Here is a 14,448-nt window from a genome sequence, read left to right as displayed (position 1 = left end):
AAGTGCTTTACATAAAATAAAAGCATTGCAGCAGGGAGTGCAAGAAGCATTAAAAATACATAAAATAATATAAAGAGAAACAAATAAAATCATTTAAATGAATTTAAAATCAGGCAACAGTCTAGATAAGTTAAAAGATATTTCATGCATAGACACATGAGAAAAGAAATGTTTTTAACCTGGATTTAAAAATGTCTACATTTGGTGAAAGTTTAATCTCCACTGGCAGTTTGTTCCACTTATTTGCAGCATAACAGCTAAATGCTGCTTCTCCATGTTTAGTCTGGACTCTGGACTGGACCAGCTGACCTGAGTCCTTGGATCTCAGAGCTCTGCTGGGTTTATATTCTCTGAACATATCACAGATGTATTTTGGGCCTAAACCATTCTGGGATTTGTAAACCATCAGCAGGCTTTTAAAATCTATTCTGTAACTGACTGGAAGCCAGTGTAAAGATTTTAAAACTGGTGTGATGTGTTCAGATCTCTTAGTCCGGGTTAAAACTCTAGCAGCAGCGTTCTGGATGAGCTGCAGATGTTTAATGCTCTTTTTGGGAAGTCCAGTTAAAAGAGCATTACAGTAATCGAGTCTACTGGAGATGAATGCATGGATGAGTTTCTCCTGGTCTTTTTGGGAGAGGAAACCTTTAATTCTGTTGATATTTCTGAGATGGTAAAAAGCTGCCTTGGTGACAGCTTTGATGTGGCTGCTGAAAGTCAGATCTGAGTCTATCAACACTCCGAGGTTACGAACCTGGTCAGTGATTGTAAGGTTCCGAGTCTCAAGATATTTACCAACGCTGACCCTCTTCTCTTTGCTACCAAACAGAATTATCTCAGTTTTGTCTTCATTTAATTGTAGAAAATTCTCTCTCATCCAGGTGTTTACTTCCTCCAGACACTGACACAGAACGTCAGCTGGGCTGCAGTCGTCCGGTGACAGAGACACATAAAGTTGTGTATCGTCTGCATAACTGTGATAATTGATGTTAAAATTCTGCAATATCTGACCCAAAGGGAGCATATACAAGTTAAAGGATAAGACCGGTTTTTTGACATTGGGCCCTTGATTTCACATTATAACATGATGTTCTACTCACCCCTGCTTGTTGTTGAACATTTGGAGCTGTTCCGAAGATATTCGCGAGGCGTCTGGCTGCTCTCTTGAGATATTCGGCCATGAAACGGTTTCCTATGGGCAAGCTTATACAGGTACAAACTATGCTGTTTATAATTTATTAATTACTCTACACTAGCACTGATAACGTGGAGGTGCGTCGCTTACTTAAAAAAATCCGGGTTATTGTAATTTTGTTTTTTTTCGTCGTAAAGTGGGTGTTACTGACGTCCTCGTGGTGCTACTGCCACAGACAGCCCACAGACCTGCTGCCTATTTATTCATTCGGCTACAATTCAAAATTAGTAACCCGGATTTTTTTAAGTAAGCGACGCACCTCCACGTTATCAGTGCTAGTGTAGAGTAATTAATAAATTATAAACAGCATAGTTTGTGCCTGTATAAGCTTGCCCATAGGAAACCGTTTCATGGCCGAATATCTCAAGAGAGCAGCCAGACGCCTCGCGAATATCTTCGGAACAGCTCCAAATGTTCAACAACAAGCAGGGGTGAGTAGAACATCATGTTATAATGTGAAATCAAGGGCCCAATGTCAAAAAACCGGTCTTATCCTTTAAACAGAAGAGGTCCAAGAATTGACCCCTGGGGGACTCCACAAGTCATGGCCACTCGCTCAGATTCATAGCTGCCAATAGTAACAAAATAACTCCGGCCTTCTAAGTAGGACCTGAACCAGTTAAGGACCGCTCCAGAAAGTCCAACCCAGTTTTCCAGCCTGTGCAACAGGATTCTGTGATCTACAGTATCAAATGCAGCGCTGAGGTCCAACAGAACCAGGACTGAAACATTACCAGAATCAGTATTCAACCTGATGTCGTTTAACACTTTGACCAGAGCTGTTTCAGTGCTGTGATGACGTCTGAAGCCTGATTGAAACTTATCAAGACTTCCACTTTCATTCAGAAAGTCGTTGAGCTGGTTAAATACAACTTTCTCAATAATCTTGGATATAAGTAATGAATGCTGATCTGATTTAACTCATCTTTACAATGATAAGGAAGAGTATTAGGGCCAGGCATAAGAAAAAATATTTATATTTTGCCTGTCGAGAATAAAGTCGACATGTAGCCTAGAGAAAAAGTCGAAATGTCGAAAATAAAGTAATTAGATGATGGACCAGAGGAGTTTACTTTTTTCTCGAAAATTCGACTTTATTGTCGACATTCCGACTTTATTCTCAACATGTCGACTTTATTCTCGACATTTCGACTTTTTTCTCGACATGTCGACTTTATTCTCGACAGGCAAAATATTATTATTTTTTCTTCCGTACAATGATGATCATTTTTACAAGAACAAAAAAAAATGAAAGCATGTATTTTGCAAAGAGCTATGTGACTTTGCAAAACCCTAATGACAGAACATCAACACTCAAACAATTAATTAAAATATTTACATGAGCTATTTTCTTCCGTTTACGTAGGTGAATTCGAAGCGTGTTTATGTGGACACAACTCTGCAGTGTAAGTGCGCGGTTACCTTGGTTACCTTGGCACGACACCTGTCATTAACGGTATGTGGAATGCCAGTAAATGCATATGGGCGTATCCGTCTCTGTGCATGAGCGAGCGCCTGGTGGGCGCGCCCGTTTCGACGTTGCGGAGGCTTCAAGATGGCGGAAGCCTTGACAACTCAGGAGCAGCTGGTAAGGCTCTCTTGACGGTTTTTTTTCCCCTCGTCTTCCCATCATCTTCTGTGTGAACTTATGTCATTATCATTTTCTTCTTTAACCGGTGGTATTTAAAATACATCTCTTCATATAATTTTTCCTAGGAGCGATGCAGTGTAGTAAACAGCCGTGGCCCGTTCGCTCTCTCCTGGGTCGACTGACTCCGGTGTGACTGACAGTAGTTAGCATGTGTGTTAGCATGATGGCGTTTGCTAGTAGTGACGGGAATAATTTAGCCGGCAGTGTGTCTCGTGTACGCGCTCTCTTAATAACCCACCGTTGCATGGTCCACGTAGATATGTCCATATTGTTTATGTTGACTTTATAGTGGCATTCCGTGGCTTACTGTTAATCTTATAAAAGTGCCTTTTGTGTGTTTTCTATCTTTAACGACAGCTATTAAGCTACCACATGTAACCTAGCCGTTAGCTAATGCTAATAGCTATTGTTGACTTGCAGGGAATTTCCTCAACAGCTGCGTTGCGAGAAGTCAAGCATTGTATTGGACTAATTTATAAGTGGAAAATGACAAGCAAATGGTTGTTTTGATTGCAGATTGCAATTTTATACCATGACACAGTGAAAACTGACAAAGATCGTGACTCTCATAGAACAACACGGGTGTCCGCTATGAGCCGGCTAACAAGAAGCGTTCTGTCTGTCGGATGCACACTCATGAATTCACAGAAATGATCCTCCGTTTCCTAGCATCGTTGTTGTCATCGCTTTGTAGTAAAAGGGGTGGGCCTGACATTGATACAAAATATCAAAAGTCACGCTGCGACTCCAATAACTGTTATCTTATGGCTGCTCGTCTTATCGTCATCTGCTATTGACAGCTAAGCTATACGACGCACTCCGACTGCATCATAAATCGGCAGATACCTTTGTTGGTAGTTAAAGTCTTTGCATATCTAATAACGCCAAATTAACTGTATGTTAGAAGAAACATTTGTTGAGTGGAGTCGCTCCTGAGGGTATCGTGGTTTTCCTGTTTGGATCATCCCCGTTAAGGTTGGCGAATATCCTGGTGCTGATGTTCAGTTGCTGTTGGTAATCCTACGGTCTCCATCATTTACTCTGTTTCTCATGAACGATTTTCATTTGCATGCGCCATCTCTCACATCAGCTGTGTTAATATGAATCAATTCTGATTTAAATCATTCTGATTAGAGATTTAACTTGGAAGTGTTTATGAGCCATTAAAGGAAGATATTTGACATGTTATGCAATTTACATGCTACAAAGCATTCAACCAGAACTCAACTCTTTTGACATGTGAAAAGTGGACATTCTTGCAGAAAATGTGTCGAAAGAAGAGGCGTAAAAGTTGTCATCAAACTCTATTCCCAGTTCATCAGCAGGTCTCTTTCTCATGTGGCCTATGAGCAAGCTGAGAGTAAAAGTAGACGCATACAGTTCAGTTCACTCCGTGCACCATCCAGGAGCAGACCGGGGGGGTTGTGGATGAAAAAGAGAGTTGTCCTTCCTGACTAGAAATGAAACGCTGTCGAAACACGTTGACACAACGTTCTGTTCAATCTTTAGCTCTTCTAAGGTATCAAACAAAACTTTGTCACACCCATGTAGTCTTACTTTTGCCATTTTTTTTTTTTTTTTTTCCTCGGAAACTCATTGCATCACCTTAACCTTTGTGTGGTTCAAGGATGTGCATTTATTTCAATGGGAGAGAAACGGTCAGACTCGTTGTATACTTGTAAAGAATTTCCAGTTGATCAGATTATCAAAATGTTTATACCACTCCGTCCATAAGATTAAGTAGTCCTCCTGATTGAGCCAGATCGGATCAGCCTCAAGTCTGATCTCACTGGTCGTTTGCAACAGTTGTTGTTTAATACATCTACTGCTTTAAGTGTCTTGTGGCAGTGTTGGAACCACTTCTTTCTTGGCCCATTGTTTAGAGTACATCACATTTTCATGAATATATTTTAGGACGGGCATGGCTGCAGTATGCAAAGGGAACAGTGTATGGAAATGATCAAAATCATATCACTTTTGGGAAGCAACGTGCTTTTAAATGATCTTTGTTCTCACACAGCTACGGACTTTTTTTTCTTTTTTCTTCCTGTTGTGGTGGTAGATCCGTTTTCTGCAGTGTCAACTGTTATCTTTCAAATCACAAGATTCATGTGAAGATTTCTGTCCATCATGTAGCATTGTTTTACTCTTCTTAGTAAGTTATGTATCAAATGTTACACCGTAGAGCTGGAAAAATGTTCTGAACTGGCAATTCCCCTTTTTAAAAAATGTGTTAGGAGAAATGAATCAAGCCATCAGAAGAAGGACCATAGCAAGAGACACACATTTGTAATACACCCTCAGTTTGAGAATCTGTACACCCCTAATAGAGATTAAATAGAGCCCTGCCTTTTCACCTGTTCTAGAATAAACTGTTCTGAAGATTTTAACTGTTAAGAGCTGTTGGTAATCGTCAGTAGCATGTAGAGACCCTCATTTAGGAACTTGATGAGACAAGACGCTTGTAGATCCGAGTGGCTTACCTCTCAGAAAAAAATTATATCTGATATCCTATTCCTACTATAACTTGTGCTGGTTTCAGATTATGAACACCAGTGCATCCCATCAAGATGAGTTTTTTTTCCTTTGCCATTTGAATGCCCTCATCCACTGAACTTTGTAATGAAACAAGCTGTAGTTGCACCTTCTGTCAGGCAGGCCTGAATTCAACTTCGGGTTAGGTCGAACAAAGATGAAGAAGTTGTGGATTGTTACCTACGAGTGCAAACTCAAATGGACTTGTGCTCTTAGCATTTACTGCTACTTTTGTTCTTAACGCACATCCTCCATCTCACCTTTTTAACTCCTGTCCTTTCTGCCACGTCCCTCCAGGCTGTGGAGGAGTTCCTGAGTGAGGTGCGTAGCAGGGAGCTGCCTCACAGTGCTGGGCTCGTCTCCCAGCCTACAGCTGTTAAGTTTCTTATGGCCCGCAAGTTTGACGTCTCCAGAGCCATTGAGCTATTTCAAGCATATAAGGTACGGTATTATTTTTGATTGATGACACCATCGACAATCTGTCATCTAAAGGACTCAAAGTTGCTTAAAAAGTTGGCTACAGATATTTTAAAAAAATTTGTAGAAGCATTTCATGTGCGAATGATTTGTTCATGTATTTACATATAGGAAAACACAACCTTTTTGTGTAAACTATGAAAGTTAGATGAGTTAGTTAATGATTTGTTTAAGGGTTCTTCTTTTTCAGCAGCTGTTTTTTCACAAGTTATTTAATTTGGGATGTTGTGCATTACTGAGTATTGAAAGCTGTTCAGTGTCATGAAGTTTATGAACTGATGACAGGACCTGTGAAATATAAGTCTGATCGCCCAAATTTACTCTTATTTACAAACTAAGGAAGCTGTCTTTTGACTAATAGTTTGTGCTGCTGTTAAATGATTGATTGTTTGATGCTAATTTAGTCAGGAGATACTATTTTCTGACCTTTTGCATCCTGTCTCTTTCCTCTTGTTTCAAAATTAGAACACAAGAATCAAAGAGGGCATCATTAATATAAACCCAGACGAGGAGCCCCTGCGCTCTGAGTTGCTGAGTGGCAAATTTACAGTTCTGGTGAGTAGTAATGCCATTTTGAGCCTTGGGATATAAAGGAGCCCCAGTTTATCATTGCTAAGTTCACTTACTGCGACCACCTCGTAGCTTTTTGTGACCATATTTTGCAGTAGTGCCGTCAGTTTATAACTAGGAGCTTCAGTGTGATTTAACAAAACACCAATTTTCTGTAATTGTAATCATAAATCTTATGAGGCAGTGTGCATTATGCAGGGTTTGTATGCATTTTTAATAGCATAGAATTTGTTTTTCAAATATTTTCCATGACTGGATACAATATGATGCATAAACAAACCCACTTAACCCAAATTTATTGTCAACACTTAAGTATATGTATATATATATATATATATATATATGAATACAGATTAGCCTTCAGAAATACTAAACTGCTATTTTATTAACTTAAGGATTTCTTTCTTTAAAAGCTGCACTTCACTTTTTTTCCTTTAATAGAAAAGAGAAGTTTGGATTTTTCAGTGAATTGTTTATAACCAGATTTTTAATTGCAGCGCTGCTATTAAGAAGGGGAAATCTGGCCGATGATGAAAATGTTGTTTCATGTTGATTTATTTTTATTTTTTTGTAAGAAGTTCTCCCTAAAATTTTGTGTTGCTAGTGTTGTGCAAAATGTTAGCCAGGAGCCCGACGGTTACACACCAAACTTAAAGGGAAAATGGTGCGCACACAGGTCATTAAAGAAGAGTTTTGTGTCTGTGAATGTCTTTGTTCAAATGCATGTTTGCGTTTGTGTCTTGTTGTCAATTGAAGTGGAGCAGAGATTTCTCATTGAATTAGCAGTGCTTTTTATGGTGACCTGTTGATGTTCCCACCAGCCCGGCCGAGATGCTAAGGGTGCTGCTCTAGCACTCTTCACTGCCCGCCTCCATCGGCCCGACGTCACCACCCACAAAGCTGTGCTGCAGGCCATCATTTATCAGCTGGACAAAGCCATAGAGAAGTAAAGTGCTGACCATTTATCCCTTGTCTTCTGGCCTCTAATATTAACTTTTCTTACTCTTCGACAGAAGAGTGTAGACTTGTTGCTTCTTTTAAGAATAGCCTCACATTTGAGTTTATATATTGTTCCCTTGAATTGGCTGCCTCGGCCAAGTTCCTGTTCTTATTTCTGCTTTTCTTTTCATGAGAAATTCATACAAGCAAGAACTTATTTTTTGTGGTGACATTTTAATGCAAGTCAAACATCTCTTTAATGAAAAAAAAAATTCTTGTTCATTTCTTTCCAGTATACAAACTCAACAAGACGGTCTCATATTTATTTATGACATGACAAATTCCAGTTATGGAAATTTTGACTACGAACTCTGTGTCAAGATTCTCAATTTGCTGAAGGTAAATGTCTTTCAACGTTCTCTCATGTGGCTACCTCGTAAATGTTTGACTCTCCTCTGAAATGGAAAACTCCTTTCATCACGTTGTGTGTCTGCTTGTGTTTCCCAGGGTGCGTTTCCAGCTCGTTTAAAATGTGTCTTCATTGTGTCCTCGCCGCTTTGGTTTCGAGCACCGTTCGCGGTTCTCCGTCTCTTTGTTCGCGAGAAGCTGCGGGAAAGGGTGCGTGTGTTTTTCTGTCATTTATCGACATTAATGCCTCAGGTGCTTATGTTTAGAGTGAGTTTTCTTTCCTTCTTTCTCTAGGTCTGCACCGTGAAAGCTCATGAGCTGGCCAGTCACATCCCAGTCTCCTCCCTCCCTGAACACTTGGGTGGGACATCTCAGTACAGCCACGTGGCTTGGATCCAGTCCTGTGTTAACATGCAAACGAACACCGTTAAGGGCGACACACAAGAACACGACACGCATGACTGTGTAGGAAGCCTGTTGCGCTCTTACAGCTTAGACAACAGCAACACAAGCATAGGTGAAACGCTGTCCCACTCCCACATGATTACACAGCTGGGTACTGAGCGAACCACAGCCAACTCTAATTGCTATGACGACAACAATGCTAACCCACACAACCACTGTGGTATAGTGGAGGGCAGGACTCGAGGCTTAGGCCAGCACCAGCAGAGCTCAAATTCATCAGCAGACAGGTCACAGGTGAACCATCAACACTGGAATGGCTCAGCGATGAGCGGAGCCAACACAAGTGTCGGCGGTCCCAATGCAAACGTGAACGGCCTCGGCTGCCAAGCTCCGCCCCAGTCAGACACGCCGCTCTCGCAGAAAGGCGATGAGGACACAGCGGCTGGCGAGGCAACAGACTCTGCCAGCAGGTGTCGGAATGAGAGTCTGAAGGAGGACGATGAGGATTGTGAAGAGGAGGAAGGGGTGCCTCCGTTGCCTCAGAAATCTCTGCCTCGTCCACCCAACCAGCCTTCCTCACAATCCCCACCTCTGTCCTCATCGTGGGGTCCCGATGATGAAAACCGCTGCTTGGAGGTCTCTGTTCACATGCCAGATCAGGGAGGCATGACAGTCCATGAGCTGGTGGAGTATGTGAAGATGAAGAAGAAGAAGGGGATCTATCAGGAGTATGAGGAGATCCGCAAGGAGCCTCCAGCAGGCACCTTTGACTACTCCAAGTAAGACTCATCATACATTTGTCTTTCCGTCTCTGCTAGTGAAAAATAAATTCTGTGACAGCTGTACATCAATAAAGTTGATTCCACCTTTGTAGAAAATTGTCCAATCAGATCAAGAACCGGTACAGCGATGTCCTCTGCCTGGACCAGTCACGAGTACGACTCTGCCAGCTGTGTGATGATGAGGACGAGGTGATGCTTAACTTCCTCCCTTTTTTTTTTTTTTTTTTTATCTCTGATTAAATGTCACTCACTGATGTTATCGCTTTCTTGATGTGCAAAAGTTTTGAAGCTGGTCCCTGCTGCTGCAGGCACATGAACTTTCTATGTCCTCTCATAGGAAGCACGCACTTGTTATTTTAGGAAATGAGTGATCTTCAGTTGAGTAATGAGAGATTGAAAAGATCAGGAAATGAATGTCATGAGCTCGCAGTTCAGATAAAACTAAAAGAATCTCATGAATTAAGATTGACTGAATCTGCTGTGGATTCACAATTGCAAAATGCTTTATTGGGATTTACAGTATGTGACTAAGTCTAAATGTAGAGGTTTTCCAGTTCCAGTAATACTGGGGATGTGCAACTCAAGACATTTGTCATAGTTTCTGGATTAACTTGTATATTATTTCATTATTGTATATTATTCCATATGTGGCATTCTCCAGGCAGCGCACCTCGGGTAGTGTACTCGTTATCTACTGCGACCGTTTTAAAAGTGACTTTTTGTGCAAGTGACCAGCACTACTTCCCACAGCACGGCACTTTGTTGATTTCTGAGACGTCTTCAAGAACATGTTTTTCTAAAACATGCAATTGTGCGTGTCTCCCACTGATGGAGTGATAAGTTGCATTTGTTTTACTCACGTGAGCAAAATACATGCCGTGTGTATATTCTCAGTGACATGAATACTGTATATCCACAGTGGTTGAGGGGGGGGGTCATTACCTTGCATTAGACGCTGGTATAGCCGGCAAACGTAAAGCAACAAACCCTGGGAGTTCAGGTGTTCTCACTGACTTGGATACCAATCGGTCAAAACAAAAACCTAGTAGATTTGACTTTAAAGCAGTGAATCGCACTCATCTTTGTGCCGTGTGTTTTCCAGACATCGGATTACATTAATGCCAGTTTCATGGATGGGTATAAGAGGCGCAACACCTACATCGCTACTCAGGGTGAGTAGCTGTCTGCATTCTAGAATTTTGATGCGATTTATTTACCACGTGCAAATGTTTTACACTCTTTAAGATGATTTCATGCAGCAGCTAACACTCCAGTACCTACACACAGACTCACACTTTATTTGTTAAATTGGTGTGTCTCAGTTGGTTTTGTCACTTTGCATAATCCCAGGCTGACAGTAAGCAGCATTGGATGTTAATATCAACCCTTCAGACAGTTTATTGTTTTCAGGTTGTGGTGATTTCCCTCTTGATTGAACTCTGAGATTGATAATAGTCTGAAAATCCAAAGCCCCTGAACATTTTGCACAGTTCTCTAGTTCTTAATGTTTTCTTTCCTGAGTTTACGCTTTGCCCTCAGACATGTGCAGCGTGCGATCTGGTACAGCCACCATCTCACAGTCTTGTGTCCCTCAGGTCCTTTGCCAAAAACCTTTGGTGACTTCTGGCGGATGGTTTGGGAACAGATGGTACTTATCATTGTCATGACAACCAGGTGAGACGCTAGTTTACCCTAAATTGGTAAAGGTTGTGGTGACGGTATGGAAAATGCAAGTAAAAAAACATGAATTTTTACATTATTTCTATTTAATTGCAGATGGTGTGAGACTAAGATGTTTCATGTTTTGTCTCTACGATCTCATTTCACTCAATGATTTGCATCCATTTTTGCATTTCAGGCCTGCAACACATGACAAAAAGCAGTTGAGACTGTTCTTTCTTTACCACTCTGTATTGCGTGTTGCACTTCTTCCTTATGTCACAGCTTTTGCTGATAACGGGGTTGTATATGAACGAAGAAGTGGTAAGTTGAATAATAAAACTCTGTTTCTCAGGGTTGTTGAGCGCGGACGTGTCAAATGTGGTCAGTACTGGCCTCTCGAGGACGGCAGGACAGAGCAGCACGGGTACTTCTTGGTTAGAAATACACGCATCCAAGGGTTTCAGGATTTCAAACTATCCCATCTTGAACTATACAACACACAGGTAAATAAGACCAATGTTGCATTAAAGTTATTCAACATTTATAAGGGATTGCACGATTTGACAGCTTCAGGTTATGGGATTACTTTTGTTGATTTGTTCATCAAATTTCTAAAATACTCCAATCTGACATTCTGACTAGATAACTCAGTGGTACAAATAAAAGAGGCGAATGTATTTCTCTGTCCTCCTATGAACCTGCCTGATGTTTTCTTAGTCTGGGGAGAAACGGGACATATACCACTACCTCTATGTGAGCTGGCCAGACTTTGGGGTCCCTAAAAGTGCTTCTGCTATGTTGGACTTCCGTGAGCATGTACTTCAAACGAGGGAGGATGCAGTCCAGAGCCTGGGACCCAGCTGGAGAGGGCCTCCAGGGGGGCCCCCAGTGGTTGTTCACTGCAGTGCTGGCATTGGACGTACAGGTAAACGCCAACTATTAATCAGGAACATTTTGGAGAAAAAAGGAACTTGTTCATATATTTATATTGATCTGCCTATCAAGAATTTTCTTAGAATTAGTTTTTTTTTGTTTATAGTGTAACCTCTCCTCTTGCTCTTCTTTCCTGTTTTCTGTTAAGGCACATTCTGCACACTGGACATCTGCCTGTCCCAGCTGGAGGACGTTGGCACAGTAGATATCCACCAAACGGTGCGGAGGATGCGTGCTCAGAGGGCTTTCAGCATCCAGACTTGGGACCAGTACTATTTTTGCTACACGGCAGTTATCGAGTACGCCCAGCGGCATGGGAAACTGAGCCCAGTGCATTGGTCCGACTCAGACTTGGAGACTGACAGCGAGTGAGAAACATCTGGAAAGACGATCAGATGAACGGATCATTCAACCCAAACAGAAGTCATAGGAAGGAAAGAAATGGAAGGTGGTGACCCTTCAGCCGTAAGAGAGAGATAGGACAGGATGATAGACTCCAACAGTTGCTCTTCCTTCTACATGAGTGGAGGAGATGAAGAGCTTGAAAAGATAATACAGTGCAGTGGAGACTATGCATTGCATCCTTGAAGAACAAGCTAGCCTGCCAATATCCAAGCCTCTTGTTATTTAGCAAACTATGGGGCGCTTGTCCTGCCCCTGAACCTGTCTTGTTGACAAAAGCGTTGTACGAGTTGTAGCATTTTTATACTGACTTGCACATGAGGAATGACAAACTTGAACTTAAGCCCTTGAAGCCCTCCGAACTCAAGTTTTTGTTCCTTTTTGTATTTCTCGTTCCTTCTCAGCCCTGAACACATCTCATTACGGATAACATGTTATAGGGGTGTGAAAAGGTGAAACTTGAAAACATTTGTTCTTAGTTTTTATGTTTTTATTTGTGGAAGAACAAAATGTTTCTTTACGAGAGAGTGGTTGTGACAGATTACCGCGTGAGCCATGTAGTCCATTTAGATTTTTATTTTCTTTCCGTTTCTATTTCATGTCTTCTTTTTTTCTCTCTTCTTTTTTCTATGACGAGTTTTCTATGTACGTTTCATATTTGTGCATATGTAGACTAACTTTTCAAAGCCAAAGTCCTCACCCGGAATGCTTGGATGTACTCCATACTGAGATATTATAGACTGAAGCCCATGTACATTCTTGTAATATGCATTTATACTTTATTGTGCATAATAACATCCTATAGAATAAAAAAAGAATCCTTGTTTAATATAATTGACTTAACCTTGAGAAAGATGTAGCGAGCCAAGTTATGACAAAAATAAGAGTTCTGATTTTAAACTTATAGCTCTAACATCGTCTTTGCTGTCCGAGCGTTCCGATTGGACGTTCCCAAGTAATCTGGCCTTAACTTGATTCACTGCCTTGTCGTTCTCAGATGTGAACCACACTTTAAACAGTACTTGTCTGTCCTCTTTTGTTCCTTCACGTTTTTAAATCCTCCTCCCCCTTGAATACCACAACAGTTGTTCGATCCTTGAGGTACATTCTGCCTCTGATAATTGTGCCTTCGCGTTTTCCCTTAGCTTAATGTCTCGCGAGTGACTATTGACACCCAAACTAGTGCCCTTGTTATAGTGCAGGTTGACTGTGTCATACAGGGACACCCAGAATAATGCCTACAGCCCTTTACATAGCACCGCTACTGGATAATAACAAGAAAAGTAGTGAAATGAGACACGGCTATTTTCATCATTTGACCTCAGGGGGTAAGTTTTTTTTTTTTTTTTTTTTTTGTTGTCTTTTATTTCTATTTTCGTATCTTGTAAATTATCATTTAAGAAAAACATCAAGTTTTTGTATTTTTTACTGTATTGTATCCTACTGTATTTGTCTTTGTACAACTTCTACAATATCAAAATCGGTGAATGTTGGTACGATGCGAAACAGACCAGTTCTTGCATTTGATAAGCTGAACAAAACTGATGGGGATATATATATATATATATATATATATATATATATATATATTTTACACACACTCGCATACATAGTTTGTGTGTGTTCTCATTGAAATTTAGGTGGAAACCATCTCTTGCCATAGTATTTTCAGGACTGACTGGTAAAAATGGTGATTGTCCCATATTTTTTTTGGACAGTTTAGAGGAGTTAGCCAACCGTTTCTTTTTTTTTTTAACATTTTATTGTAGAAGTCTTCAGTAATATTGACATTAAAACCCAATTGTCTCTCACCCTTTGCCAAGGACGAAGCAAAAAGAAAAAAAAAAAGGAAAAATTGGTTGTCATTTCTGTTAATATAATTATACAGTGTATGAATATACTTCTATATATTAAATGAGTTAAAGTTTATCAGCATGGAAAGCGAGCCTTGAATGTGTTTGGGGTAATGGTGTCAGAGAATATAGTCGAGCATACGTGGATATTTTTCTTGTGAATGTGGACCCTGCATCCCTCAATGCCAAAGGCCTAGGCTCACCCTAAAGATTTTTTTTTTTTTTTTTTTTTTTTGTCTTTTTAAAATTTCCTTTTCGGACATCAGCCAACTCGCATGGACCCTAACCCGTGCAGCCTTGCATCCGTGGACGACAAACTCAGAAGCAACTCGGGAACATGACTAACGTTTATCTATAGCTGCATAATGGGAGAGAGAGTGTATGTTAGACTTCTGGTCCCAATGCTTTTAATTTGTTTCTTAAGAAGAAATGGAATGCAATGTGAATTTGCCATTGGATTCTTTTGTATTGTTTTTGTTTTTTTGTTACTGTGCTTTAAGTTCATGTGATTGAATTATGGCCTTTTACATGCTGTCAACCCAGCTGTCCCATTAAAGCGATGGTCTTACTATCCTGAATGAGTGCGTGGCTCATTGTGACGTCCTTCTTGACCGAATAGAAAGTCGATTGTAGAAA

General features: G+C 40.6%; 1 protein-coding gene across 2 annotated transcripts; it reads left to right on the top strand.

Moving 5' to 3' along the window:
• The first annotated feature begins 2,730 nt into the window (after nucleotides 1-2,730).
• On the top strand, nucleotides 2,731-14,390 carry ptpn9b (protein tyrosine phosphatase non-receptor type 9b). Of its 2 annotated transcripts, none has more exons than XM_075462828.1 (13): nucleotides 2,731-2,783; nucleotides 5,679-5,822; nucleotides 6,324-6,413; nucleotides 7,250-7,374; nucleotides 7,661-7,766; nucleotides 7,875-7,985; nucleotides 8,070-8,959; nucleotides 9,055-9,151; nucleotides 10,065-10,134; nucleotides 10,558-10,636; nucleotides 10,977-11,127; nucleotides 11,342-11,549; nucleotides 11,706-14,390. In XM_075462828.1, the coding sequence occupies exons 1-13, from the start codon at nucleotides 2,751-2,753 to the stop codon at nucleotides 11,927-11,929; spliced, it is 2,328 nt and encodes a 775-aa protein (XP_075318943.1). In that variant the 5' UTR covers nucleotides 2,731-2,750; the 3' UTR covers nucleotides 11,930-14,390. The 2 variants fall into 2 exon arrangements, with proteins under 2 accessions (XP_075318943.1, XP_075318942.1); XM_075462827.1 differs by lacking the exon at nucleotides 2,731-2,783 and adding an exon at nucleotides 2,857-2,973.
• Nucleotides 14,391-14,448: the final 58 nt, after the last annotated feature.

This window comes from Odontesthes bonariensis, chromosome 4 (genome assembly GCF_027942865.1).
Source record: "Odontesthes bonariensis isolate fOdoBon6 chromosome 4, fOdoBon6.hap1, whole genome shotgun sequence".
Classification (NCBI taxonomy): domain Eukaryota; kingdom Metazoa; phylum Chordata; class Actinopteri; order Atheriniformes; family Atherinopsidae; genus Odontesthes; species Odontesthes bonariensis.
This window is presented reverse-complemented; position numbering and strand designations above follow the sequence as displayed.